Here is a 25,734-nt window from a genome sequence, read left to right as displayed (position 1 = left end):
CCTTCTGGGGACAGCTGGTCTGTGAACACCTTGCTGCCATTTAAATGTGTCACTCAGCTCCGCTGTGAGGCAGGGGCAGGCCAGTCCCCAGCCCGAGAGCGGCCTCTCAGTTCCAGGGACCTGCCAAGCTCCGCAGGGAGCTGGCAGCAGTGACAGTGTCGAGTTCCCCAGCACTTGGAAGGCTCCCAGCCCTCACTGGAGAATGCAATGCCACTTCTCTTGTTAAATGGCACCAGGTGGCAAGGAAAATGTGGCACAGGGATCTGAGGGAGAGAGGTGAGCTGGCTGGGGGAAGGGGAAGGGAAGGGAAGGCCTCCCTGTCTTAAGCAAAAGGTGACATCTCGGAGAGTCCCCAGAGCCCTCACTGCCTTCCTCTCCTGGAGGAAGCCCCCGCCCCAGCAAAGCCGCCCTTTATGGCCCAGGATTCAGAGGGTGCTGGGGACAATGCTTGGGGACCTCTGCGAAGGCTGACCCATCTGGGCCTCTGCCTTCAGAGACAACACAAACCTCCACCTCTTCCCTCTTCTGCAGACCTGGGCCCACTGCCCTCCAGCAGACGCTGGCCTCCCTGGCCACGTGACCCAGGGTTTCCTCGCAGCAGGCTGAGGCCTGCTGGAGCCCCACTGGGTCCCCTCCTGTGGTGTGGGCCCTGCCTTTTCCTAGCCTGCTTCCCTCCGGGTTAATGGGGTCCTAGCTCCACCTGAGGCAGTGTTTAGGGACTGCCCTGCAGCCTTCTTTCTCAGGCCAGGCGGGTCTACCTCTGCTTCCCACTCAGGCCTCCTGCAGAGATGCCATGCCTTGGCTCAAAGATTAGCCACACAGAAGAGCTGAGGACCCAAGCACCACAGGCTGGTTCTGCCGCTGATTGGCTGTGACAGCGGACACACCTCCAATTACAGGTCTCCTTTCACCAACTGTGAAACAGAGAACATCAGCAACCCCACGGGTCTGCTGGGAGGGCGACAGGAGCGGCCGCCTTGTGAGAAGAGCTCTGTGAAGCATGAAGTGCCTCACAAATGTCAGGTGACATGCGGGGCCTCAACCGGAATCTACACAGCTGAGTCTTCAGCAGGCCCTAGGGGCTGCATCTGCACGAAGTCAGCCAGGTGTGTAAACCTTACTTAGCACTAGGGTGGGGCCCTGGGCTAGTTCTAGAAGGTACCTACAGAAAGGAGGCAGGCCTCACCCTCAGGACACTCACAAGGAGTTCTGAGTTGGCCCCTTCTTCACAGAAGAACTCGGGCCATGGCTGCGTGGGTGACATGGCAGAGCCTGGCTCTAAGCAGGACATCAGCAGGAACCTGCCTGAGGCCAGGCCTGGTGAGGGTCCGGAGGGCTCAGGACCAGCTCTCTCTCCAAGATCTCTCCCGCCAGGCACCTCCCTCGGTCCTTGAGATCCTGTGCATCAGTCCCACTTCCTGCAGCAGCAGAAGTCCTGACCTGGCTCCAGGATTTCTGGAGTCTAATCCTAGCACTTCACAAATTTCCAGTTAGATTAGAGGGAGACAGAGAGCTACTGCCACTGCGTAATCTCTTGCTGAAGGCCCAAAGTCTTCCAGGTGGCCACTCTCATTTCTCATAAACCTCTGACCTCAGGGGCAAATTCTCAATTTGCAAATTTGAACCTTCTTTTTTAGTTGTAGATGGACACAATACCTTTATTTTATTTATTTACTTTTATGTGGCACTGAGGATCAAACCCAATGCCTCATGTGTATTAGGCACTGAGCTACAACCCCAGCCCCTTGCACCAATTTTTAAATTCAGTTGTGTGATTTCAAATAACAGGGACTGCTCACTGAGCCTTGCCTGGCCTGTGCAGAGCACCAGGTCTCAGGAGGTCTATCAAGCCAACAAGTGTGGGTGTGGCCCAGTCTCAGGCACCTCCCCTTCACTCCATTAAACCCTCCGTGTGAGTTAAGTACAAACATCTCCATATATAGCTGGGGAAACTGAGGCTCCCAGAAGCAACCACCAAGCTCCATAAGAGTAGCAGGCCCCAGGATGTGCCGTCCAAGCTATCCTCCCACATCCTGACTTCATTGTTCTGAGTCAGTTTTCCTCATTTGCAAAGTCAAAGTGGTGGATGAGACCAGTGATCTTCAAACTTTTTTTAGCCAAGGGCCCTTTGTTCCAGTGAAATCTTAAGTGGAGATGTACCTCCTCAGAGGATGAGCGTGGGCGTTGGAGGGGCTGGAGTCCCAGCAGCTGGGCTTCCTCCCCATCCTGCCCGGTGCCCTGCTGGGGCTTGGGGAGCCCAACCCAGCCTGTGTCTTCACCAACAGTGACAGCTAACGGAGCCCAAAGCGGGGAGGGACAGCCAGGGGCCAGTGGCCGTCACAGCTCCTCTGGTGGAGGGGTCTCAGAGGTCCTCAGCAGAGACAGCAGATTCAGGGCTGAGACACCACGTACGTGGCCAGCACAGATCAGCAGCATGCGCACCAGACGCTGCGCCATGGTGGCTCGAAAGTCTTCCACCTGCAGGGAGCAGAGAGCAGCAGTGAGAGACTCGGCCGCAGGCCCTACTCCCTTACTCGGGGCAGCTGTGCAGGCAGAGCTGGGGGACGAGACTTGGGGGCAGCTCAGGGTATCTTGTTCCACCATGGCCACACCCTCGTTCATGCTTCCCACCTGCTCAGCTTGCCCAGCCCTTCAGACAACTTCCAGAGACACCCAGAAACCATAAGCCCTGCTCAAGAGGAAGTAAACCTTGACAAGCAAGGTTGGCAAGGCCAAGTATACTGTCCAGGGTCACATAGGCAGTGACTGCGGAGCTGGGATCTGAACCAGGCCCAAGCCCCCAAGGCTCACTTACTGGCATCTGAGGAAGACACTCAGAGGGATGGGAGGGAGGCCCTCACCCCAAATATGGAGGTGCCATTCATAAGGAATCCCTTTATTGGAGCTTTTGCAGGGCTGGTGGGCCCAGGGCAGCTGAGGGGGTTCCAGGTGAATGCTGGGTGAGTACAAGATTGTCTGTAAATGTTTGATGAAGAACAAATCATGATGCTCCCTGACTCCCCTAGCCCACAGTTGGCCTCAGAAATGCCTCTCTGGCCAGTGGAAGGGGTGCTGGCCAGGCCTGTCTGCAGACTCAGGACGAGTTCCCTCATTCCTGCAACTCAAACCCCCTTTTGTCACCCACGATCTTGGCTCAAAACCCAGTGGTAACTTCTCTACCCTCATTGCCCTGGTGCTACCAGAAGGTGCCAGGGCCTCTCAGCCCTGCTTGAAACGCCTTTCTACCTTGCTGTTGGTATGGTGCCCACCCACACCCACCTACTGTCCACGCACTTCCCTCCTCTTTGCCCAACACCAAAGCTGGGGCTTGGTTCTTGACTTCCTTCTCTCATACTCAATCCCTAAGTGACTTCACCTGGTTCTGTGGCTTTAAAACCACCCAATTTCTGGGGCTGGGGCTGAGGCTGGGGCTCAGCAGTAGAGCGCTTGCCTCTCACATGTGAGACCCTGGGTTCAATCCTCAGCACCACATAAAAATAAATAAATAAACAAAACAAAAATATTGTGCCATGTATAACTAAAAAAAAAAATAAAAAACACCCAGTTTCTGAGGACACACAAGTTACATCTCTGGATCTTTAAGTGTCACATGCATGTGTGCAGTGATTGGACTTCTCCCCCTGGATGGCTCATGTCCACAGCAGTGGCCCTGGTGGCCCCAAGCCCTGCTCCTGCAGTCTCGCCCATCGCAGTCAAAGGCAGAGCCACCCTCCAGCGGTCAGGCCATGGATTTCAGAGCCGTCCTACCACTCGCCTTCCCTCACATCTGGTTATGAGCACATTCTTGTCACCTCCTCTCTGGAAACAGCCAGTCATGTTCCATCCTGTCCCCTTCTCCCCTAGCTACCACTACGTCCAGGCCACTGTGTGTGTGTGAGTGTGTGTGAGTGTGTGTGGTACTTGGGATGGAACCCAGAGGTGCTCTACCACGGAGCCACATCCCCAGACCTTTTAATTTTTTATTTTGAGACAGGGTCTTGTTAAGTTGCCCAGGCTGGCCTTGAACTTGCAATTCACCTGCCTCAGCCTCCCAGAGTCACTGAGACTACAGGTGTGCACCTCTCCTGGCCAGGCCACTCTGAACTCTTCCAGAAAGAGTCTCTGGACCCAATTCCCCATTTCTGTTCTTGTCTTCCTCTGCCGTGCCTCCTTCTAGCCCTCAGAGGGGCCCATGCAAAACACAAGCCAGGCTGCATTTCTCCGGGACCCCATTGGCCCTGGTTTCACTCAGAGCAAAAGCCACAGTCTTTACTGTGACCACAAGGCCTCACTGACCTGGTCCCACCATTACTCTGACTTATCCCCCTCGGCCCTGCCTTTGCTTCTCAGCTGTAGGACCCTGGCCTCCCCTGCCGACTCTGGACACACGGGGCGAGCTCCGGACGTCGCTCGTGTACTGGGTAACACCACGGCTGCCCTCTCACTTTCTTCAAGTCTCTATCTGAAAGTCACGTTTGCAGTGAGGCCTGGCTGGTTGCTCTATCTAACTCTTGCCCCTTACCTCCACCTGGCCTATCAGACCCCCATTTTCTAAAAATCATACATTTTTTTGTAGGGGGCAGCAGGGATGGAACCCAGAGGTGCTCTACCACTGCACCACATCCCCAGCCCTTTTTATTTATTTTGAGACAGGTTCTCACTTGAACTTGAGAACCTCCTGCCTTGCCTCCTGAGTCACTAGGATCACAGGTATGCCACCACACCCAGCCCTTCACCATTTCCGCTTTCTTGACTAGAACAGAGTCAGGATTTTTTGAGACAGGGTCTTGATATGTTGCCCAGGCTGGTCTCAAAAACCTGGCTCAAGTCATCCTCTTGCCTCAGGCTCCTGAGTAGCCGAGGCAAGCACTCTACCAACTGAGCTAGGGCCCCAGCCCATGTCCTGGGAATCTTTACTATTTTGTTCTATGCTGCATCCCTGGGGCCTAGAGCAGTACACACGAGAAGGATTTGTGGAATAAATCCTCCTGCTCTACGTTCTGTGGCCTTTGCCCCCAAATCCATCACTAGCTTGGCTCCATAGCTGCCTCCTCTCACCCACACATCACACCGAGACAAGGACCCCAAACCCAAGTCTGACCACAGTCTCGACTTTGCCCATGACGTACAGGAAAAAATGACTTAATTCTACACCAGGCTTCAAAAACCCGGCGAATCTTCATCTTACTAGATCAAGAGGGCAGGACCAACGTCTGCGTTAGGCACCCGCACAGGCCTGACCAGCAGACCTGGGCATTTGTTCTACTGGGCAAATCACACTCCTCTCTGGGTGCTTCCTCCTCTTTAGGGGTTGGGAATCCCTGCCACGCCTCACACCATGGCAAGGGACCCGGTATGGGAAGTGTGCTCTCCAAAGGACAGCAGGGGCGTGTGACCAAAACTCCGCGGACCAAACTCCGCGGCTTCATCTGAAGGACGCGGTCGGTGGGCACTTCTGCACCCCCTTGCTGACTGGAAACGGCTGGGGCCTCTGCTTCCTGCCCAGTCAGCCACAGCTGGTTTCAGGCCAGAAGAGACCTGGTGTGGCCTGCCATCTCATGGCCACACACAGAACTGCACCTGCCTAGAGGTTGGCGGACCCAGGGCATCCCTGTGGTGAGCTGTGGGTCAAAGGTGCCTCCTCAACGAGAGGTAAGAAAACTGAGGCTCCCTGGGGGAGGGGACTGGTTCCAAGTCACAAAAGCAGGTTATGATAGGGACAGCTCTGTGCTAACTGGCTTGCCAACTTCCCAGCTCTGTGACTGTGAGCAGGAGCCTGTTCTCAGTCTCAGCTTCCTCAGAGCTTTGCTGGGAGGGAAGTCTGGAGGGGAGAGACTGCAGGTGTGCAGGGGCCATGGTCCCATCTGTGAGATCAGAGCATTGATCTGGTCAGGGTCCTAAAATAGTTGTCAAACACGAAAATCAAGTTTGTGAGAGAGGAGTATGTACCCTTGTCACTGCACTGGTCTAGGGGGAGCAGGGGCAGGCCCAACAGCTAGGTCTGTCACTCCTGAAGTAACAGGGAGACATCGACACGTCTACTGGCTGTCACAGACTTTGCTACTCCTACTCACGCTCTTCCCTACGTCCACCGGGCTCGATTTCACTTAGAAGTCAGCAGAGGGAAAAAGAAGCTTTTCCTCTCTCTCCAAGTTCCCACATCCCCTGGATTCTGCCACCAAAGCAGAGGGGTTTGCAGACCCCTGGGCCAGATGCTGGGGAAGGTGCTTGAGCACTCGGTTCTCTCTGCATCCCATCCAAAGGTGTCAGCCCAGGAACACAGAAAAGACATGAATCTTCATAATGAACCTCAAATCTCAGGAAGAGATCCCCAAAGCAACAGAACAGTCTTGGCGCATGGGCCGGGGGCAGCGCAGGCCCTGCTGGCCCTACACACACCCAGCAGAGGGAGCACACCGACTCTACACTGAAGGGCAAATGGATCAGTGAAGAGGAAATGCAGCTTGCTCCCGCACTTGGGATCTCCTGCGAGAGACCCAATGGAAGCAAGCCGATACCACATGTACCCCTCCTGCCACACGCCCGCCCACTCTGCAAACCTGCTGCAGCCTGCTGGTGCCCTGCCTTTACTGGGACTGGACAGGGTCTGCAATCAGGGGAGACAAGGGTGACACTGGGCATTGTGACTGTCAAGAAGCATGCAGTGGTTAAGGAGCAATCTGGCACCTGCTCTCATTAGCAGAAGAGCGAGATATTAATGAGGACCCACAAATCCACAAACAAGACAAGTACAGAGAAACTAAGAAAAGGGAAAGCCTGGCTACAAGCCACAGAGACGGCATTCAACCCATTTTACACTGTACCTAGAGGTCACAGCCAGTGAACAGAAAAGGCAGGACTCATGTCCCCCTACACCTCAGCAGCCACCTCACCTGGACTTGATCCTGCAATAAGCAGTCCTGACAGCCCCTTCCCCACACCAAGTGTAACACTGGCCACTGTGGAAAGTGTCCTCACCTCCAGGTCACAGAAGAACAGGGGGCTGCGGTAGGTGTGGGCCAGCTTCAGGACCGTGTTCCGGTGAAGGCTGTAGTGGTGCTCCTGCCCAGCTGCAAAGAAGCAGAGAGCACTAAGGCGGTGCCCAGCAAGACCTGGGCACGGTCGCTACCAGCCCTCGGGTGTCAGTTCTGAACTGGTCAGTGGGTGACAACCTGTTCCACCATCAAATTAGCTCAAAGGGCTGGGAGAGAGCGTTCTATTAACACACAGTTCCCACTTATGAGATGAGCGTAGTGAGAGCCCTGCCACTCGGTCAGGTGGAGCCAGCAACCCAGAGCCAGGGCTCGCCGGGCACTGGTTCCTTCTTCAGAGTTTATTGAGAATGATCTGTGCCAAGCACTCCCCTCACAGTTCATGTCACACTTGTCCTTGGTGCCAGAGGGGACGCCAGAACTCAGTTTTGAGGTATCTGTAGGGACTAATAAGACAAGGAGAACAAAGCACTTGAGAGAACCCCGACGTAGCCAGAGGGGATGGGCCCTGACTAGGACTGTCGCCCACGTGACTCTCAGCTCCGCCACCACAGTGCTACAGGACCTTGGGCGTGGCCAGTTTTCTTAGTTATAAAACAGATAATACTGCGATTAATGCTCAAAGATTAATGATAAGAAACTAAGCACCTACAACAGTCTTGGGCCTGGGAAGAGCCCGATAAAGGTCAGCTATGACCATTTGCACTGTTAATATTGCAAAGTCTCAGCAACAGCAGGACTTTTTCAGAGAATGAGAGCTGACCCAAAGAATGAGGGTAATAGGAGGTGACACTCGACAAGGCAGAGGCCAAACTGCAAAATACTTTGTGACTTTAGAGGAGTCTGAATTTCACTCTGAAAGCTGCAGGAAGCCAGCAGGCAGCTGTGAGCGCCACAGAACTATCTGCTCAGATTCACTGTTAGAAAGTCTGACAGCAGCCAGGTCCTCAGTCATCAGCCGGGCTGCCCCGGCAAGGACCCTTGACTGCCCACTCTCTCTCAGGGCGGGTGGCAGGTGAGGGGCGCACTTACCACCAGTGCCGAGGAAGCACACCCTCCCCAGGAAGAAGCTGGCGTCCACATGGTGCAGCGACTCCTCCACGTGCTGGAGACTAGGGTGGCCAGGCCAGGGCAAGAAAACAAACCAGAGGAGGACAAACTTCACAATGGAGACAGCAGAGCCCCTGCTTCTCTGGTCTAAGGTCAGAGAACAAGAGGAGGGGGACAGGAAAACAGCCTGGAGGAATACTTGGTCCTTTAGTTTTTATAACTACTTTTTAAAAAGTGACTCCCACTTGTGAAATCGTCAGTTGGTAAACACGGATGCACGCAGAGACAGTCAAGTCCCCTGGCTCAGCGCTACCCTTCATCCCAACTCCCCGGAGGGAACTGCTGCCATCAGTCTGGGGTGTCATCCCTTCGGAATGCTCCAGGTGCGTTATGGTGGTATGAACCAGCATTTACTCTTTGGGTCCCACACACCATCAAACTCCGATCAGTGCTGCTGTACTACTGTTGGGATACTGTTTGAGAGCGTCCTAAGACTTCATGTGGCCATGGTGTTAGGTGAGGCTTAGGAAGGGATAAGGATTAGACAAGGTGGGCAGGTGAGGTCCCCAGATTGAATCCTGGGGCTTTTATAAGAGTGAGAGAGACCAGGCAGACACACATGTGCTCCCTTTCTCTGGCCAGTCCTCGGGACTCTGCCATCAAGAAGGCCATCACCAGACGTGGTCCCTCAACCTTGGACCTACAGAACTGAGGCAAAATAAACCTCCTTTCCCTCCTCCCTCCCTTTCTTTCTGCAGTAGTGGGGATGCAACTAAGGGCCAAGAGCTCCATCACTGAGCTCCATCCCGGCCCTTTTATTTTATGACAGGGTCTTGCTAAATTGCCTAGTTTGGCCTTGAATTTGTGATTCTCTTGCCTCAGCCTCCCAAGTAGCCCGGATTACAGGTGTGCACCCTGGGCCTGGAACTGTCTTGGACGTTTGCTGCAGTGATACAACACCGATGCATACAAATGCATGGAACTGCTAGGTCCTTCAGCGTGAGCACACAGCGCACCACGTTCTACCTTCCCAGTGATGAGCAGTTAGGTGGCCTCCCATCCTTCCCCGTTATAAGGTAACCATGCTAGTTCTCAACTCCTTCTCTTCTCCCATGCTGACTAGTTCCAAGGAGCTGGCTGCGAGGTCTAGACGTCCTCCTGATGCTAGAATATCTGCCATCTTCATGCTCCTGGGTTCCCAGGTGTCCCCAACACAGCCTTCCCTCAGCCCCCACATCACTAGGTGTCTGTAATGGACCCTGCCCTGCCTAACCTCGGCCAGCCGTGCCCCTGGAGGGGCTCACTCCCATCTTTACCTGACTGACTCTCAGGTGTCGATTTAGATATTACCTCCACCAAAAGGTCTGCCTTGGCCTCCCACACCTAAGGCCTGGCCGTTGGAGGTCTTGTGTGGGCTCCACAGCCCAGCTCCTGCCTCTTTACAGTCCATGTCCCCGGAACTCTAACTGTTCTCTCAAAAGTCCAGTGGACGAGGACACCTGAGGAAAGCAGTCTGTTTTGTCCGTTTCTGTGCCTGCCGCTGGATATACAGAGTAGTTTTCAGAGGTTAAATGAACAGAGGACATGGTAGGATTTGTGGGTTAAACACTGTGCACTGTCCACTGGCTCCTCCCTTCTGCCCTCTACGCTGACCCTGGCCAACCTCTCACTGCTTCCTCCCTGCCTATCGCAAGTAAGGTCACTGTCCCAGCACACTCCCAGTCAGGTCAACCTGGGTCCCCAGGGCTCATGTCCTCTGGTTCCTACCTGTATTTGCTATGAAGGTTGATCACAAACACAATCAGGTCGATTCGAGGCCGATTCACATTGGAGGGTAAAGGGAGGGCCTTTGCCAAGTGACTGAAAAACAAGAAATCAGAGCATTAAACACAAACATATCCACTCATAGTGACTGTCATGTGCTGTCCTTCATAGGGGAAGAAGATGCCAAGGGCTCCTCACCTATTCACCTGACACTCTGCAGACAAGACTTCTCTTTTTTTGGCACTGGGAATTGAACCCAGGGGCACTCAACCACAGAGCCACATCCTCAAACTTTTTTCCATTTTTTAATCTTGAGACAGGGTTTCACTAAGTTGGTGAGGCTGGCCTCAGACTTATGATCCTCTACCACAGCCTCCTGAGCTGCTGGGATTACAGGGTGCATCATCACACCCAGCCAGGCAAGACTTCTTGAAGGAACAGAGGAAGATAAATCTAGTTCTACCCACCTCCCTCCTGTCTGATTCCGCATGCTAGAAAAGAGATCTGTTTAGTAAGCACCATGGTGAAAAGACCTGCTGAGCTACATGGCACATGGTGCAGGGCTTGGGAGGTCACTGTGAGATGAGGGAGACCAGTCTCAGAAGAAGGGGTTGTTGGGCTATAAAGTTTAGGAGGTTAAGTCTGAACCCCTTTTGAGGCAGATGTGGGCACAAGTCCTAGTTCTGTCAATTGCCAAGCTAATGTGACCCTGGGCAAGTAATCTGCATCTGGGCTTGGTCTCTGGGTTTACTTTTTGATGCTGGGGAAGGAGCTCAGGGCCAAGAGCATGCTGGGCAAGTGCTCCACCGCTAAGCGGTGCCCACTGCCCTGAAAGTTTTTCTTGAAGTCTCTACTTTTGCCCATTTCCACAGATTTCTATTACCCATTTCACCCTTCACCAGACTATAATTTAGAAAATGGAGAAAAGCAAAAAGCACAAAAAATACAAGTTTAAAATATTCACATATACCCTGAAGTCAGTCATCTAGAAATTAGTATTTGAACATTTTGGCAAACATGTCTACGTAATGTATATACATTTAGACAACAGTGTTGATATAATCTAAAAATGGAATAATAGCATTCATTTAACTTGAGTTGAACAGAAGCAAAAAACAAGCAGAAATGAAAAAAGTAGATGAACTTTGGTGAGGCTATTTCTTCAATCAAAAGAGACCGTTCCCTAAAAGAGCTGAATCAGAGTATGCAACAGAGGATGTGGCTCAGGGGCAGAATACTTGCCTAGCATAGTAGGATGCAAGGCCCTAACTTGCATCCCCATTGCTGCAAAATAAAACAATAAGTAAATAAAAACAGGCTGTGAAGAAAAATAAGAAGCTGACATCATTTGTCAGGGCGAAGGTGGGGGGAGGCAGCTGAGGATTGAACCCGGGGAAACTTTACCACTGAGCTATAACACAAACCCTTCTATTTTGAGACAGGGTCTTACCAAGTTGCCCAGGCTGGCCTCAAATTTGCCATTTGCCATCCTCCTACCTTGGCCTCCTAGGTCACTGGGATTATAGGTGAATGCCACTGTGCTGGGCTAATTGCCACCATTTTAAACTGTTTCAATTTTATCTATATTGTATTGATTCTCTATTATGGAAAGTGAGAAAATTAACATTCTTACATCTTATCCTACCATTTGGACATTATGAATGCATATTTATGCCTCAATATCACTGTTATTAGTTACTACATACACCTATATTTTGCTCTAAGTCTGGACCCAGGCTGATGAAGCTGCCACTTTGGTCGTGATGGGGAGGCAAAGGGCCAGGGGAATTCTTGTACTAGCAATTAAATTCTGCAGTATTGAAGAGACAATCATTTTTGTGCACATCTCATTGGCCAGAACCAGTCACATAGCTCCACACAACCACATGAGACAAGAAGTACAATCTTAATTACTGCCATGGGCTGCAAACACTGAGAACTGGAAATATGTAGCAACAGCATGAACAGATGACCATAAAGACGATTTTCTTTCTTTCTTTCTTTTTTTTTGAGAGAGAGAGAGAGAGAGAATTTTTTTAATATTTGTTTTTTAGTTTTCGGTGGACAAAACATCTTTATTTTATTTTTATGTGGTGCTGAAGATCGAACCCAGTGCCTCACATATGCGAGGCAAGCTCTCTGCCACTGAGCCACAATCCCAGTCCCGGTGATTTGCTTTTCTAGCCTAAAAGTCTGAAGAATTATTTACTCTTTGAGTTTGATAATGTAACTAGGATATAACTTGACGTCAAGTATTCTGTATTCTACATCCATTTTACCTGTAACAAGAATACATCAATTTGGACAAATTCAACTTTTCATTCATTTCAGAAAATACTGTTATATCGTTGGATGCTTTTGCTATTTTTCTCAAACCTTTCTTCTTTGTAAATCTACTCGGATCCTGTCTCCAGGTATTCATTAGCTAGCTCAAACAGTATCATTTTTTGGCCCTTTTTTAACTCTTAGATCCTCAGCTTCCCAGTTCCTCTTTCTGTTGTTTTTCCAGTTAGTATTTGTATGTTTCTTTCTTTTCTTTTTTTTCCTTTTTGGTGGTTCAGAGGATCAATCCTTGGGCCATGCCTAAGCTACATCCCCAGCTCTTTGTATTTTTGAGACAGGGTCTAAGTTGCCTAGGATGGCCTTGAATTTGAGAACCTCCTGCTTTAGACTCCTGAGGTCCTGAGATTACAGGTGTGTGCCATAGCACCCAAATGAATATTTCTTTAAAAAATTAATTTTATTATTAAATTTTTCAATTGTCCAGAGCACTAAAAGTGGAATTTTATTTTCATTTTCTTGTATTTTTTTTTTTTTTTTTGAGGGGGGAAGGGTATACTGGGGATTGAGCCCAGGGGCACTCAATCACTGAGCCACATCCCCAGCACTATTTTGTATTTTTTTGAGACAGGTTCTCATTGAGTTGCTTAGCTCCTCATTGTTGCTGAGGCTGGTTTTGAACTCACAATCCTCCTGCCTCAGCCTCCCGAGCTGCTAGGATTACAGGTGTGCACCACTGTGCCCAGCTCCTTTTCCTGTTTTTCCAGAGTGAGTTCTTCATGGATATTTGTATGCCATGTTACTTGCCCCTCCCCCATGATTCTCATGACCTTTTTCCACTTGTTCTTATTAAAAGTAGGAGATTCTTTTTTCTGTATTTTTCCATTTACCCTGATAATAATTAAATGGATTTTTATTTTTGTAGACTCAGAGCTCTCTATGTTACCCAGGCTGGCCTTGAATTCCTGGGCTCAAACAATCCTCCTGCCTCAGCTTCTCAGATAGCTGGAATCAAAGGTGCATATCACCACACCAGGCTAAATGAATTTTTTTAAAATATATTTTTAAGTTGTTGATAGACCTTTACTTTATGTATTTATTTATATGCAGTGCTGAGAATCAAACTTGCTTCACACCTGCTAGGCAAGTACTCTACCACTGAGCTACAACTCCAGCCTCTGGGTAAATGCATTTAAAAAAATCCTTTTTCAGCAGGTGCAGTGTTGCACACCAGTAATCCCAGCATCTTGGGAGGCTGAGGCAGGGGGATCTCAAGTTCAAAGCCAGCCTCAGCAACTTAGCAATGCCCTAAGCAACTTAGCGAGACCCTGCCTCAAAATAAAATATAAAAAAGGGCTGGGAATGTGGCTCACTGGTTAAGTGGTCCTGGGTTCAACCCCTGGTACAAAAAAAAAAAAAAAAAAAAAAAAATTCCTTTTCCATTTGAGATTGTGGGTTGCTGTATTTAATGTTCTGTAGTGAAAAGCTTGATGAGATGCACAGACAGACCTGTAAACAATCTATTCAGAGGGAAAAGATCATACTCCCTCATCAGAGATTTTTGAAAGTGCTGTTGCAGGGTTTATTTTGCCCAGTAAAAGACATTCCAGTTCCCACTGAGGAATTACCTTCTGGATCTGAACCATTTTCCTTCAACACAGATCACTGGGCCTTATCTTTCTATCAGGGAGAATGACACACATTTTCAGTCACTTGATGTAAACAGCAGCTGTTTCTGCTTCCTTCCAGTTAGAAAAAGAAAATAAAAATGAATTTCTTTAGTAACCTTTTCTCCAAACTTGGGGTACTAAAGAATTTTCATAATTTTGTTGTGGGAGTAGCAGGGTTAGCAGACAAAACATGACAGAATTTTTTTCAGCCTGTTAAGTTTGCTCATTTTTGCTGTTTTTCAATTCATTTCACTAGGTTTTTTGGAGAAGATAATTTTATGGTTCAGCTTCTTACCTTCTATTTCACTACCCTCATACATTTGTAGCATTCCCTACCCTTCAAAATTTTCTTCCTTCCTCCCTCCCTCCCTCCTAGGGATTGAATCCACTGAGCTACATCCTCTTCCCTGTATTAAAAAATTTTTAAATTTGAGACAGGTTCTAAGTTGCTCAGACTGGTGTTTAGCTTTGGATTCTCCAGCTTCAGCCTCCAGATTGGCTGGGATTACAGGTGTGCACAATCGCGCCCTGGAAATCTTTCTTGAAACTTGAATTAACCCGATTAATTCAGCAATTATTAATTGAGTGCCAGTTACTGCTCAAGGTCCATGGGGGTGGCAGACAAGAAACAAGTGAACCAACAGGTGGCCAGGAGATCCTTTATGTTGATAGGTACTAAGAGCAAAGCAACAAGTGTTGCGACAGTGAGTGATGGACAGGGTGCTCAAGTGGGTCCTGTGCAAGGTGTGAACAAGCGAGGTAAGACGTGAGGAGCCAGCTTCGGGAGGAAGGCAGGCTCAATGAGGATACAGGCGGCTGGGAGCCCCCTCCGAGGCTCCCTCTCCTCTCCCTCTTTCCCAGCCAGAGTTCCCGCAGAGCCTCAGCTACTTACATCCTTAGCTCAGACGCGCAGTCCTCTTTGAGCATCGAGTCCGCCAGCTGTTGCAGGAGAGTATCCTCCGAGCCCACCAGCTGCCCAGGGAGAGAAAGCAATCGGGGTGAGACCTGGGCAGGACAATTCCTCCGCAGAACCCGGCTCGGTGAACCCCTCCCTGGGGGATCAGGCCACAGCCCGAAGGTAGCTCGGAGGGGACCATTTCCCGAGAGGAAGGTCCCTGCAGGGGGTCTAAAATTTAGGCCAGCTCCAGGTCTGTGGGCACCGCACCTACTGCCCACTCCCACAGTCCCTCCAACGGACCTCTACCTGAGGCCAGAGCCTAGGATGAGTGAAAGCAAGAACCAGCAAGGGGCTCTACCCGGCGTCCGGGTTCCGCCCACCCGTCCCACCAATCACAAGCTGGGAAAGACTACGCCGCGCATCGATTGGTGCAGGTGTCCCTCAGCCTCGGAGAGCGGCTACTCCGATTGGTTCAGAGCACGGCTCTCCCGCCTACAGCGAGGAATACCGCGCGCCCCGGGTCAGAGAGCGCAGAAGCCAGGGGACTCAAGGCAGTCAAGGGAGGAAGGCCCACCGTGGAAACGGGTGGGCGAGTACCCCTCGCCGACACCTACCAAGATGGTGGCCGTGTTTAGGCCGGGCAGCTTGTCCAGCGGCCTTAACACCGACATCTCGATCGCAGCCGAAATGCCCCTTTCGCCTTGCGCGCGGAACTTTCAAACCGTGCTGAGATTCTCCGGTAATTCGTGGCGGGGAAACACGTGGTCCTCTCTGGGCGGGGCTTCGCGGGGAGGGGAGGGGCATTCTTAAAGGAACCGCTACCTCCTTTTTTTTTTTTTTTTTTGGGTACCTAGGATGGAATTTAGGGGCACTCGACCACCGAGCCACATCCCCAGCACTATTTTGTATTCTATTTAACGACAGGGTCTCACTGAGTTGCTTAGCATCTCGCTTTTGCTGAGGCTGGCTTTGAACTCGCGATCCGCTGGGATTACTGGCGCGCTACCTTCTTTTCTAAGGGTCCCTCATTGGTCCCAGGTATCTAAGGCTCTGGACAGGCCTTTTGTTCACTTTTGTTCATTCGTGCTTGTTGAAGGCACTCTTGATTCCTTCCAGACCTGCTCCTCCTATGCCTTTTCCATCTCAGCTGACTCCATTCCTGTGGTTGCTCAGAACTAAAGCTTGGGGTCACTCTTGACTCTTCTTCACTCCCCTTGATCAATCCGAAAACAATTTTTTAAAAATTCTAATCTTAAAATATATCTGAAATTGACCACTTCTCAATACTTCTTCTGCCATGACCAGCACGGAGTCACTCATCCCTCGTCTGTGCTGGGACTGTTGTAACACTTCTCACAGGCATTCTGCTTTCACTCAGATCCCCAGGGCTGCCATCTATTCTCCAAGCTGCAGTCACCCTTTTAAAATGGACAGATCACTGATCAAACTTTGCACCAATGGTACCCATCTCACTTGGTGCTGCCAACTCCTGAAATGACCTCCCAGGCCCATTGTGTTCTGGTCCCTGACAATCTCCTTGATCTCATCTTCTGCTCTTTTCCTTCCAACACGTCTTCCCAACCACACCAGTCACTATGCTGTTCCTCAAACATTCCAAGTCACCTCCTACCTCAGGACTATTGTCTCTGCTGTTCCTTTTGGCTGAAATGCCCTTTTCCCCAGTAGTCACATGGTTTGCTTCTCAGCCTCATTTTATTTATATTTCTGCTTCAATTTAATCTTAACAGAAAGGCCTTTCATAAAGACCTTATTTAAAATTGTAAGTCACATGGGCTGGGTTGTAGATTAGTGGTAAAGCACTTGCCTAGCAAACTAGACTGTGGGTTCAATCCCCAGATCTGAAAGAAAGAAAATTGCAAAACAGCACCCCTCCATACTCTTTATCTCCCCTCCTTTTGTTTTGTTCAGTGTTTGGAATTGAACCCAGGGCCTCACACCTACTAGGCAAGTGCTCTACCACTCGCTACTTTGCATGCTAGGCAAATACTCCATTACATCCTCATCCCCACAATCCCTCTTTTTTGTTTCTTCTCTATTTTCTCTGTAGCACTAATCTCCACTTCACATGTCATTGTCTAAAACTTCCCTGTAGCTGAGGTGTTATCTCACTTACACAATAACAAAGTAATGCTTTACTATTTCATGGATTCTGACAGAAGACATGAAACTCTGGCTAAGAGACAAAGGGCTTGATTGTTTTGTAAAAGCAGCAGCTACAGTTTGAAGTTTGTGTTATTTCCCCATGTTCTCCAAGCCCCATGGAAGGGCCCATCACGGAGGGCATTACAGTAAGTGGTAAGCATTCCTGTTCTTTGTCCAAGGAGAGCACCTCATCCTTTAAGGGTTCTTTTCTTCGAACACAACCCTAAGAAATGACCTATTTAAACAACTATCAGGATCTTGCTTTCTTGGCATACCAAGCAAGAAACATGCAGGGATTCTCAGGAGCCATAGCAGATTGCTTCTCTCAACAGTGTAATTACTTGTGTCTCCAACTAAAGTGTGAGGTCAGAGACTGTCACTTTGTATGCCCAGCACCCTGAAAAGTGCAGGAGACATAGTGGTTGCTCAGCAAGCATTTGCTGGATGAATGGATTGACTCCAATCCATTCATTTATTCTCAGCAGTTAGTCATCTGTTCATTAGTTCCAGACCCATGGTGGAAATAACAGACAAACCAGACCTTATTGATCAACCCTGTGATGAGGAAGACAGACCATCTGACAGAGTGTTCACTGATGTGATATCTGAGAGAACAGAGGCATATTCCCTGTCTATCCTAAATCCTTCTTACTGCACATTAAACCAGTTGTCTTACTCAGAAAGAGCAGGAAGTAAATGGCTTCACCAGGCCCCTGCCCTCAGCACAGATGGAGTTTTGATTTCTCTTGGCACGGGATGTGGAGACTTCTTGAAAGCCAGGTAGCAGTAAGCACTCTGAAGATCAAGTAGAACAGCCTGGAAGAGGGACAGATGGGAAGAAGCTACTTCAGGTCAGGGGAGACATCTCCACAAAGGTGATATTTTGAGCAGAGGCCTGAATCAGTAAAGCAGGAACCTGGTAAGTTTAATGTGGAAGAGACTTTAGGCAGAAGGAAGTACAAAGACCCCAGTGGGAACACTCCTGACACTTCTGAGGACTGGCAAGGCAGATGGCATGAAAGTGGGAGGAGACAGGGTCAGAGCAGACACGAAAACGGGGTGACTGACACCCTTAAAGAGTCAAAGGTCATGGAAAAACTTTGGAACTTGGTCAGAGCTTTCTAGGAGGAGCCAATCTGAGACCCATTCAAAACAACAGGTGCTGAGTGTCTGCCTTGGGCCAGGCCCAGTGCTGGGCATGTGGGACCCAGGCTACAGAGGTGTCCTCTTGCCTCAGGGAATTATCAGAAGCAGATTTAAAAAAATCAATGGCAGTACAATGGATGAGAGCCATCTGGGGATCAGCCAGGGAGCAACAGGTGCAGGTGCCAGATGGAGGTGCATTAAGTGTCCCTGGGGAGCCCATACTGCACTTCACTGGGCTGAAATGCCAAAGGTGAGTTGGTACTTGTCACATGGGCAGTGGAATAGTAGACAGTTGTGTGCAGGCCCCATGCTCTGATGAAGGATAGGGATTGTTGGGAAGGTCAGACCTAGGCCTGGAGAGTCTTGTGTCATGAACATCCAGAGCGGGCAGGGTCACCTGGTGATGGGAGAATTTACTGCTATGCTCAATCTTGGGGTACTCCTCCTTTTATGGGTAAGAGGGTTGTTTCATTCGGTGGCCTGGAATGTTCGATAAGCTCCTGGGTCTGGTTTTTCCAGTATGAGTTTGATATACCCATGCATCCATGTGCTTCTGATTAATTTGATAAGTTCACAGGAAGTCATTTTTGTAAGCATGATTAATGAAGCCACTATCACAATCAAGGCACTGAACACATTCATACAGGCCACTGATCACATATTTTACAGATTTATTTATTCATGGTATTGAACCCAAGGTCACTCCACCACTGAGCTATACTCTAGCCCTTTTATTTTTTTGTGTGTTTTTACAGATTTATTGAGGTATAATTGACATACAAGAAATACTGTCTAAGCCAGGTGTGATGGGATACCCGTAGTCCTAGCTACTCAGGAGACAGGCAGGGGTATCATTTGAGCCCAGGAGTTTGAGTCCAGTCTTGGCAACATAGCAAGACCCTGTACCAAAAAAAAAAAAAAAAAAAACAACAAAAAAAACTTGTACATGTATTTCTTATCCAAGTACTAACCAGTTCTGACCTTGCTTAGCTTCTAAAATGAGATATACTGGTCACATATCTAAAGTGTACAATTTGATGTTTTGACATATGTGTATGTACCTAGAAAGCCACTATCACAATTAAGGTGCTGAATACCCCCAAAATATGTCCATCTCCCACTGCTGTTACTTTTCCTCCAGTTGTTACAATGCTGGGGACTTCTGGGAAATTGAGGCAATGTGAAGGTCCCTTTCACCCTGATTCTTTTTTTTTTTTTTTTTGGTACTGGGACCTAGGAGCACTTAGCCATTGAGACCACATCCCCAGCCCTTTTTGTGGGGTGCCAGAGATTGAACTTGAGCATTCAACCATTGAGCCATATCCCCATCCTTATTTTGTTTATTTAGAGGCAGGGTCTCACTGAGTTGCTTAGTGCTTTGCCATTGCTGAGGCTGGCTTTGAACTCATGATCTTCCTGCCTCAGTCTCCCCGGCTGCCGTGATTAAGGCCTGTGCCACCACACCTGGCCCCAGCCCTTTTTATATTTTATTTTGAGACAGGGTCTCACTAAGTTGCTGAGGGCCTCACTAAGTTGCTGAAGCTGGCTTTGAACATGCAATTTTTCTGCCTCAGCCTCGGGAGCAGTTGGGATTACAAGCATGGACCACCATGCCTGGCTCACCCTGATTCTTTCAATCATGACAGAAAGATTTCAGACATGTCATTCGAAGTAACAGGCATGAATTTATTAGAAGGATTAGGAAAGGGGAAAGGGGGACACTGTCAAGGGAGATAGTAGGTCTTTTCAGAGAGAAAGACTGTGTACCTCTCTTGCCCTCAAATTTTATTGGGGTCCCAAGGAAGTTTCCAGAGAGTCCCACACATGTCCAGACTTTCGACTAACAGAAGATGACATCAGACTTTCAAGTCCCCACTGCTGTGACAATTCTAGGTCACTTTAGCCCATGCTGACTGATTCTAATTGGAACCTGTTCTTATGGATTTTATGGTTAGGGGGAATTATCTTTATCTCCCTGAATTTGGGGATATGGTCTGTGTAAGGATTACAAAAGTCTCCCCTTTCAGCGTAACTTGTTTTCTTCTTATCAGCATTTTGGGGCCTGTATTTCTCCTGCAAATAATAGGTAGTTTGCTGAGGAATGTAACCTATCCTGTGGACTTAAGGCAGGGCTTCAGGTAAATTGCTTTTTAAAAATGAAAGCATGTGGGGGTCAGCATAGTGGGCCCAATATACATAATTATCCCTTTAACCTCATGTTCCCACCAGTCTGTCTCCTAATACATCCCCCCTGTAAGCCTCCCCTGACTCCCCACTGCCTTCCCACACCAAACTGTTAAGTACTATGACAGCTTTGGTCATCATAGTCCCACCCTGGAGACAACCCAGCTGTCCTTCAGTGAACACAAATTGTGGTGGACTGACACATGCAACTACTCACATTGAATCCTGAAGGCATTATGCTTGGCACAGAGAGTGCCCAGTGTGGGATTCCATTTCCATGAAACCCAAACGTCAGAAGTCAGAACCGTGGGTGCCTTTGGGGATGGAGTTGTGGCTGAGGATTGAACCCAGGGTCTCTTGCATGTTAAGCATGTGCTCTACCCTGAGCTGCAGCCCTGCCCCTGAGGGTGGGAGTATTCACTGGCAAGAGGAGGGACCTTTCTGGGGAGATGTATGGTGGTTGCTCAGATGTATACACAGACAAAAATCCATTGCTTAAAATTTGAGCATTTTACCGCATGTACCTTACACTTGAATTTAAAAATCCTTCTGTAAACATAATCACCTCCATGCCTCACATATGTTGGAGAGGACCCACCACCCTTGCAGGGGCCCCAGATGGTTCCAGCTATCAGCTGTCTGTGGGGTGGAATACTGAAGACCCTGAAGCCGCTTCATCAAGAGTCTTCTGTGCGTGCCTCTCCTCAGGTTTTTGAGAATGAACTCTCTGGGAGTCCCTTGAAGCCTCTTCCCCCTCTGTGGACCTCAGTGGCTGCTCTTCCTCCTCGCATGGCAGCCACTGCCGTTTGCAGAGTGCTCACTGGCTGCGAGGTACCTAGCCGACCTTCCTCAGTAGCCCAAGGGGGAGGATCCAGGCTTGGGGGTGGACCCTACACTCTCAACCCCACCACTTAGCTTTGAATTCCAGCTCAGTCTCCAAGCAGCTGACTGACTGGAGGAGAAGGTAAACAGCTTCACCTCTTGGAACCTCAGCTGCCTCACCCCCTGTGGACCTCCCAAACACACCCAGGGGGTGAATGAAGTGTGAAGAGCCAGACCTGGTGGGTGGGGGTGCACTGCCTGGGAGCTTCAACTAGCACAGGTTGAACCCCAGCCAGGGCTGGTGAGTCCTAAATGGGAGGGCAGCCCTTTATGGGGCCTGAGGGCCAGGCCAGGACGCCAATCCAATTGCTACTTTCTTGCTATATGACCTTGGATGAGGATTAAATGAGTTAATAGAAATCAAGCACCTGTAAACAATGTCTGGCACCAAGTGCTGCATTAAGTTAATATGTCCAGACTTTCAGTCTCAGACTTGGTTCTTCCCTCTATAACCTGTGACCCTCATTGGCTCTACTGGTCACTGCTTCTGCAGCCACACCTGCTTGTCAGAGACCCCCAATCTCTCCCGACTCCCAATCAGCAAACTATCAACCCTCCGTTTTGAGCTGGGGTCCTCTCCTCTCTGGGGCCACTAGTCTTGGGGCCCAGCAGCCTGCTGGGTAACACATTCCTCACTGCCTTTTCCCAATCCTGCCCTCCTTGTCATCTGCTGTACCACGTGCACAGTACAGGGATCCAGAAAAGGAGGCTGGTTGCCAAGGCAACAGAGGATAAAGCCCTTGCTCTGCCAGGCTGCTGATTGGCTAAGACAGGTCCCACCTCCTGCCATTCTGAGAGTGGGGAGTAGAGAGAAGGGTCTCAGATGGGCAGGGAGAGGTACCAGTGTGCTAAGCCAGCTGAGGACTGCCCCCACTTGGCCCACTCAGAGCCGGAGAAGCTCTGTCTCCCAAGGAGGGCATTGGCCTCGCCCTATCTCTGCCTCCAGCACCCAGAGCGGCCACAGATGGCAATGTCCCTGGGGACAGCAGCTGCGACTGAGTCTACAGGCCGATGCTGAGCTGCTCAGGCCGAGGCCGTGTGCTCAGCACAGAGCCCCCTGGAACAGGCAACCGCAGGGCGTGAGGTGGGTCCACGGGCATGCAGGGGCACTGAATGATACCAGTGGCTTGGGAGGCAGGGAGAAGGGCTCTGCAGCCTTCAGACTGTCCTGGACAGAACAGTGGCTGAAATGGGCCTGGAAAATTTCTTATAGATCATCTGGTAACCCCATCCTCACCCTGTCACTGTGTACAGGAGACCCTGGAGCCCAGAGATGGTGAGGAATGGTCCAAGGTCACACAGAAGGCCTGTGAGTGTTTTGCATCTCTACTTAGCCCTCCCCTGCCCCCCTGAAGTCAGGAAAAGGTCTGGGAGTCCTTTGTCTGCCCCAGAATATCTAGAATTTTGTCTGCAGGGCTGGAGAGTTTGTGGAACCTGAACTCTGCTCCCCAGATCTACAACATTGCAGCTGATGTGGTTTGTTCTGCCCTTGCCCCCGTTCTCATACTTAAGCCGGAAGGAACAAAAGTCGGGGCTGGGTATGGGGAAGGAGCATGAATCATGTTGGCCTTAGTCAAGCCAGTTCGGGTCAGCCTCCCTGCCTGAGGGCCCCTCTTCCTCTTCCCAGCAACCCTGGCAGCATAGGGCAATTCTGAACTTGCTCAGAAAGGTAGATGGGTAGGAGGGTGCTGGGCCCTCCACACTGCCCTCTGCTGACTTTAGACAGTTAGTGCACTCTTCATTTTATTCCTCCATGAATAGGGCACCTTAAGATGTCTGTGTTTCTGAATAGCCAACAGGGGCCCTGGATAGGGGGCAGAGGAGCTCAAGAAAGATGCAGGACCAGGATGTGGCAATATCCCCCTCCGGGGGATCATGGCCCACCTGGGATTAGGGGGACAAGAGAAATTGGAGTTTGGAGACAGAGGTCAGAGGAGCTGGGGCTGCTCCTTAACTTGCCCTCGGGGGCCATTTCATTCATCCCTGCTTCCCCAGAAGCCCAGGTGGGCCTGTGCTCATTTCATCCTGCTCAGTATCTTTCCCTGTCCTGAAGGGCTCAAGCCATAGAACCTCACTGGGTTTTGGGGTCCAGCTCCTCTACTTCCCATTTGGGTATCCCAGGGTAAGTTAGTGATCCTGTCTGGACTTCTGTTTCTTTATCTGTAAGTTACAGGCAGTGACACCTGCCCCACAGGCCTGGCCTGAGGTCTGTGGAAGTGCCCTAGTGGTGCTCTTCCTGCCAGGCAGACAGAAGGGGCTCCTGGGTCCACCCCTTTCTTATACCTTGGGCAAGTTTTAGGAGGTTTAAATGGGTCCTGCTCATTTCTTCCCTGGAGGAGATGATCTGTGATCTGGCTTTTGAAGTGTGAACAAGAGTTTGCCCAGTGACCAAGAACGCAAAGAACATTCCAGGGAAAATGAAAGCAGACAAAAAGCCGGGGACTGCGTAACATGCAGTGTTCACAGGTGACTGACAAGCAGTTCCACAATGAAATGGAGGGTGTGGAGAGCAGGCAGGCTGCACAGAGCACCTTCCACTGCTACCACCCACTTTCCTGCTTTCTTCACCTCTAGTTCACTGGAAACAATAATAGCAAATATTTGTTGAGCACTGATTCTGTGCCAAGCAGCATGACTTCAGATATCCTTTGGGCAATCATTAAAAATTCACAGTGCCTTTAGGAAACAGGTCCTATTTCTGTGCCTGTTTTGCAGCTAAAAGAAACTGAAGGTAAGAGTAGAAGAACAAACTTACTATGTAGAACCTACTATGTGCCAACATTTCATATAAATCAACTCACTGGGCAGTCACCAAAACCCTAGAAGCCAGGTGCTGTTATCATCCCAAGGCTCTAAGGACCTTGCCAGGACTTTTGATTCTAGTATCTATGGCCTTATAATTATGAAATTTGGCCTGTTCAGACCCTGTTACAAAGAAGCAGGTCCCCTGGGGATGGGTATTTGCTTTTACAAGGCCACAGCTGGTCAAGGTGTGTAGGTGGCCAGGAACCCATGCATCTGTTGGGATGGGGGCCGCTGGCAAACAGCAGACATTGCAACTGCAAAATCAGAGCTGGGCGCAGGGACACAGCGAGACCAGAGGAGGCTTCTCACCACCTTTACTAAGGCTTCATCCAGGGATGGGTCACCACACTAAATCCTCACTGGGACCTGTGCCAGGGCTGTTTTAGTTTCTCCTTCTACAGGGGAGGAAGTGGACACCCAGAGAGGTTAGGCAACTTGCCTAAAGGCACACAGCTGGACAGGGACAGGGTCAGAGCTGTGCTTATGAGCTGTGCTGAGCCTCCTCTTATAGGGTGAGTAGGAGCTGGGGGTCTCCAGTTGATGGGGACAGGTCAGTGCGTGGTTAGAAGGCCTGGGCTGCTAAGGCACCATGTGGTCTGAATCAGGCTGCCACTGCCCCTCGCTCTCCCGGACCCCAGTCTCCCTACGTGTAAAGTGGCGCTTGGGGCCCCGGTCTCTGAGGGTCTCTCTGGGTGGGCGCCACAAGGGGCCCCTCCACCAGCTCTCGTGGCCCGTGTCTTGGCAGCCAAAGCCGCCGCGATGCCGCACTTTCTGGACTGGTTCGTGCCTGTCTACCTGGTCATCTCCGTGCTCATCCTGGTGGGTTTCGGTGCTTGCATCTACTACTTCGAGCCGGGGCTGCAGGAGGCGCACAAGTGGCGCATGCAGCGCCCCCTGGTGGACCGGGACCTCCGCAAGACACTGATGGTGCGGGATAACCTGGCCTTTGGTGGCCCGGAGGTCTAAGAGCCGACGTGCGCAGCTCGCAGGTGAGGGTACCCGGTGTCCTCGCTCTACCCGCCGAGCCTGGAGACTCTCGAAGCAAAGGGAGGATGACCCCTTGGTCCTCCAGCTATCTCTCTGCAGCCCGGGCTTCCAGCATAGCCACCTGGTCCTCCGGGAGGCCCCTGGCCGTACAGGTGGGGCGCCTGGAGGTCTTGAGGAGGCCCAAGGTATTGATCGCTTCTGCGGACTCCCTGGGACAAACCAGCTCTCTCCGCGGCGGCCTTCCCCAGCTCTGGGGACATCCCCCACCGGCCCCTGGGCTTTCGTGCTGCCCAGCATTCTCCCCCTCCACCTGGAGTCCACATGGCTGCTCCTGCTTGTCCTGTGCCTGCGGATCCCCCTTTCCCCACTGAATCCCCAGTTTCCCTTTCTCCCCTCCCCTCACAAAGGCATGGGCCCTGCAGCTACTTGGGGAAGGCTTCAAAGCTGACTCAGGGAAAGGGCCTCCGTTAAAGGCTGCCTGCCCAGCCCAGCCCAGCCCCACCCTTCGGGCTTAGGCTTGGAATGGTTGAGGGTGGGTGGTAGGGGTATATGCAGAGGGTAGGGCCATGGGAAGGGGAGTGTGTGTGTGTGTGTATTCCGTGTGTGAGAGTCCCAGGGCTCTGTGGGTGTGAGGACTGTCCTCAGTTGGTTCCAACTCCCTCCTTCTGCCTGCTAAGGCAGCTGACAGGAGTCCCTGGCCACCCACCCTCCCTATCCCATGCTGCACTTCCAGGATTGAGCCCAGCCCCTCTTGAGCCAGGATGCCCAGAACACAAGCCCACCCTGGAGCCCTCCTCCTGTGCAGAGTCTTCATTGCCTCCCTTTGGATGTAGATTGACAGCCTGTCTCACTATCCTTTGCTGGGGCTTCCATCTTCATTTATTCCCAATAATAAAGACTTCATGACTACCTT

General features: G+C 50.6%; 2 protein-coding genes across 8 annotated transcripts; one reads left to right on the top strand and one right to left on the bottom strand.

Annotated features, from left to right (window-relative positions):
- Positions 1 to 1,653: 1,653 nt before the first annotated feature.
- Cenpm (centromere protein M) lies at positions 1,654 to 15,387 on the bottom strand. 5 transcript variants are annotated; one of them, XM_027942376.2, is made up of 6 exons: positions 15,269 to 15,387; positions 14,649 to 14,728; positions 9,810 to 9,902; positions 8,025 to 8,104; positions 6,979 to 7,070; positions 1,654 to 2,478 (listed from the first exon to the last, which is right to left on the bottom strand). In XM_027942376.2, exons 1-6 carry the CDS (start codon positions 15,323 to 15,325, stop codon positions 2,338 to 2,340), a joined length of 543 nt encoding a protein of 180 aa, XP_027798177.1. In that variant the 5' UTR covers positions 15,326 to 15,387; the 3' UTR covers positions 1,654 to 2,337. The 5 variants fall into 5 exon arrangements, with proteins under 5 accessions (XP_027798177.1, XP_027798844.1, XP_027799502.1 ...); XM_027943043.2 differs by lacking the exon at positions 15,269 to 15,387 and adding an exon at positions 14,955 to 15,015; XM_027943701.2 differs by lacking the exon at positions 15,269 to 15,387 and adding an exon at positions 14,922 to 15,003.
- Smim45 (small integral membrane protein 45) lies at positions 15,214 to 25,734 on the top strand. 3 transcript variants are annotated; one of them, XM_071609436.1, is made up of 4 exons: positions 15,214 to 15,393; positions 20,856 to 22,113; positions 22,284 to 22,338; positions 24,580 to 25,734. In XM_071609436.1, exon 4 carries the CDS (start codon positions 24,594 to 24,596, stop codon positions 24,798 to 24,800), a length of 207 nt encoding a protein of 68 aa, XP_071465537.1. In that variant the 5' UTR covers positions 15,214 to 15,393; positions 20,856 to 22,113; positions 22,284 to 22,338; positions 24,580 to 24,593; the 3' UTR covers positions 24,801 to 25,734. The 3 variants fall into 3 exon arrangements, with proteins under 3 accessions (XP_071465537.1, XP_071465536.1, XP_071465538.1); XM_071609435.1 differs by lacking the exon at positions 15,214 to 15,393 and having other exon boundaries at positions 19,587 to 22,113; XM_071609437.1 differs by lacking the exons at positions 15,214 to 15,393; positions 20,856 to 22,113; positions 22,284 to 22,338 and adding an exon at positions 22,345 to 23,495.

Source organism: Marmota flaviventris, chromosome 3 (genome assembly GCF_047511675.1).
Source record: "Marmota flaviventris isolate mMarFla1 chromosome 3, mMarFla1.hap1, whole genome shotgun sequence".
Classification (NCBI taxonomy): Eukaryota; Metazoa; Chordata; class Mammalia; order Rodentia; family Sciuridae; genus Marmota; species Marmota flaviventris.
This window is presented reverse-complemented; position numbering and strand designations above follow the sequence as displayed.

Bases quoted from the DNA above. Each gene is read 5' to 3' on its own strand.
- Smim45 (XM_071609436.1), top strand. From the start codon at position 24,594: ATGCCGCACTTTCTGGACTGGTTCGTGCCTGTCTACCTGGTCATCTCC.
- Cenpm (XM_027942376.2), bottom strand. From the start codon at position 15,325: ATGTCGGTGTTAAGGCCGCTGGACAAGCTGCCCGGCCTAAACACGGCC. The intron at 14,729-15,268 runs GTAGGTGTCGGC...CTCCCTGGGCAG, and splicing joins TAAACACGGCCACCATCTTG to CTGGTGGGCTCGGAGGATAC. The intron at 9,903-14,648 runs GTAAGTAGCTGA...CTTGTTTTTCAG, and splicing joins TGCGCGTCTGAGCTAAGGAT to TCACTTGGCAAAGGCCCTCC.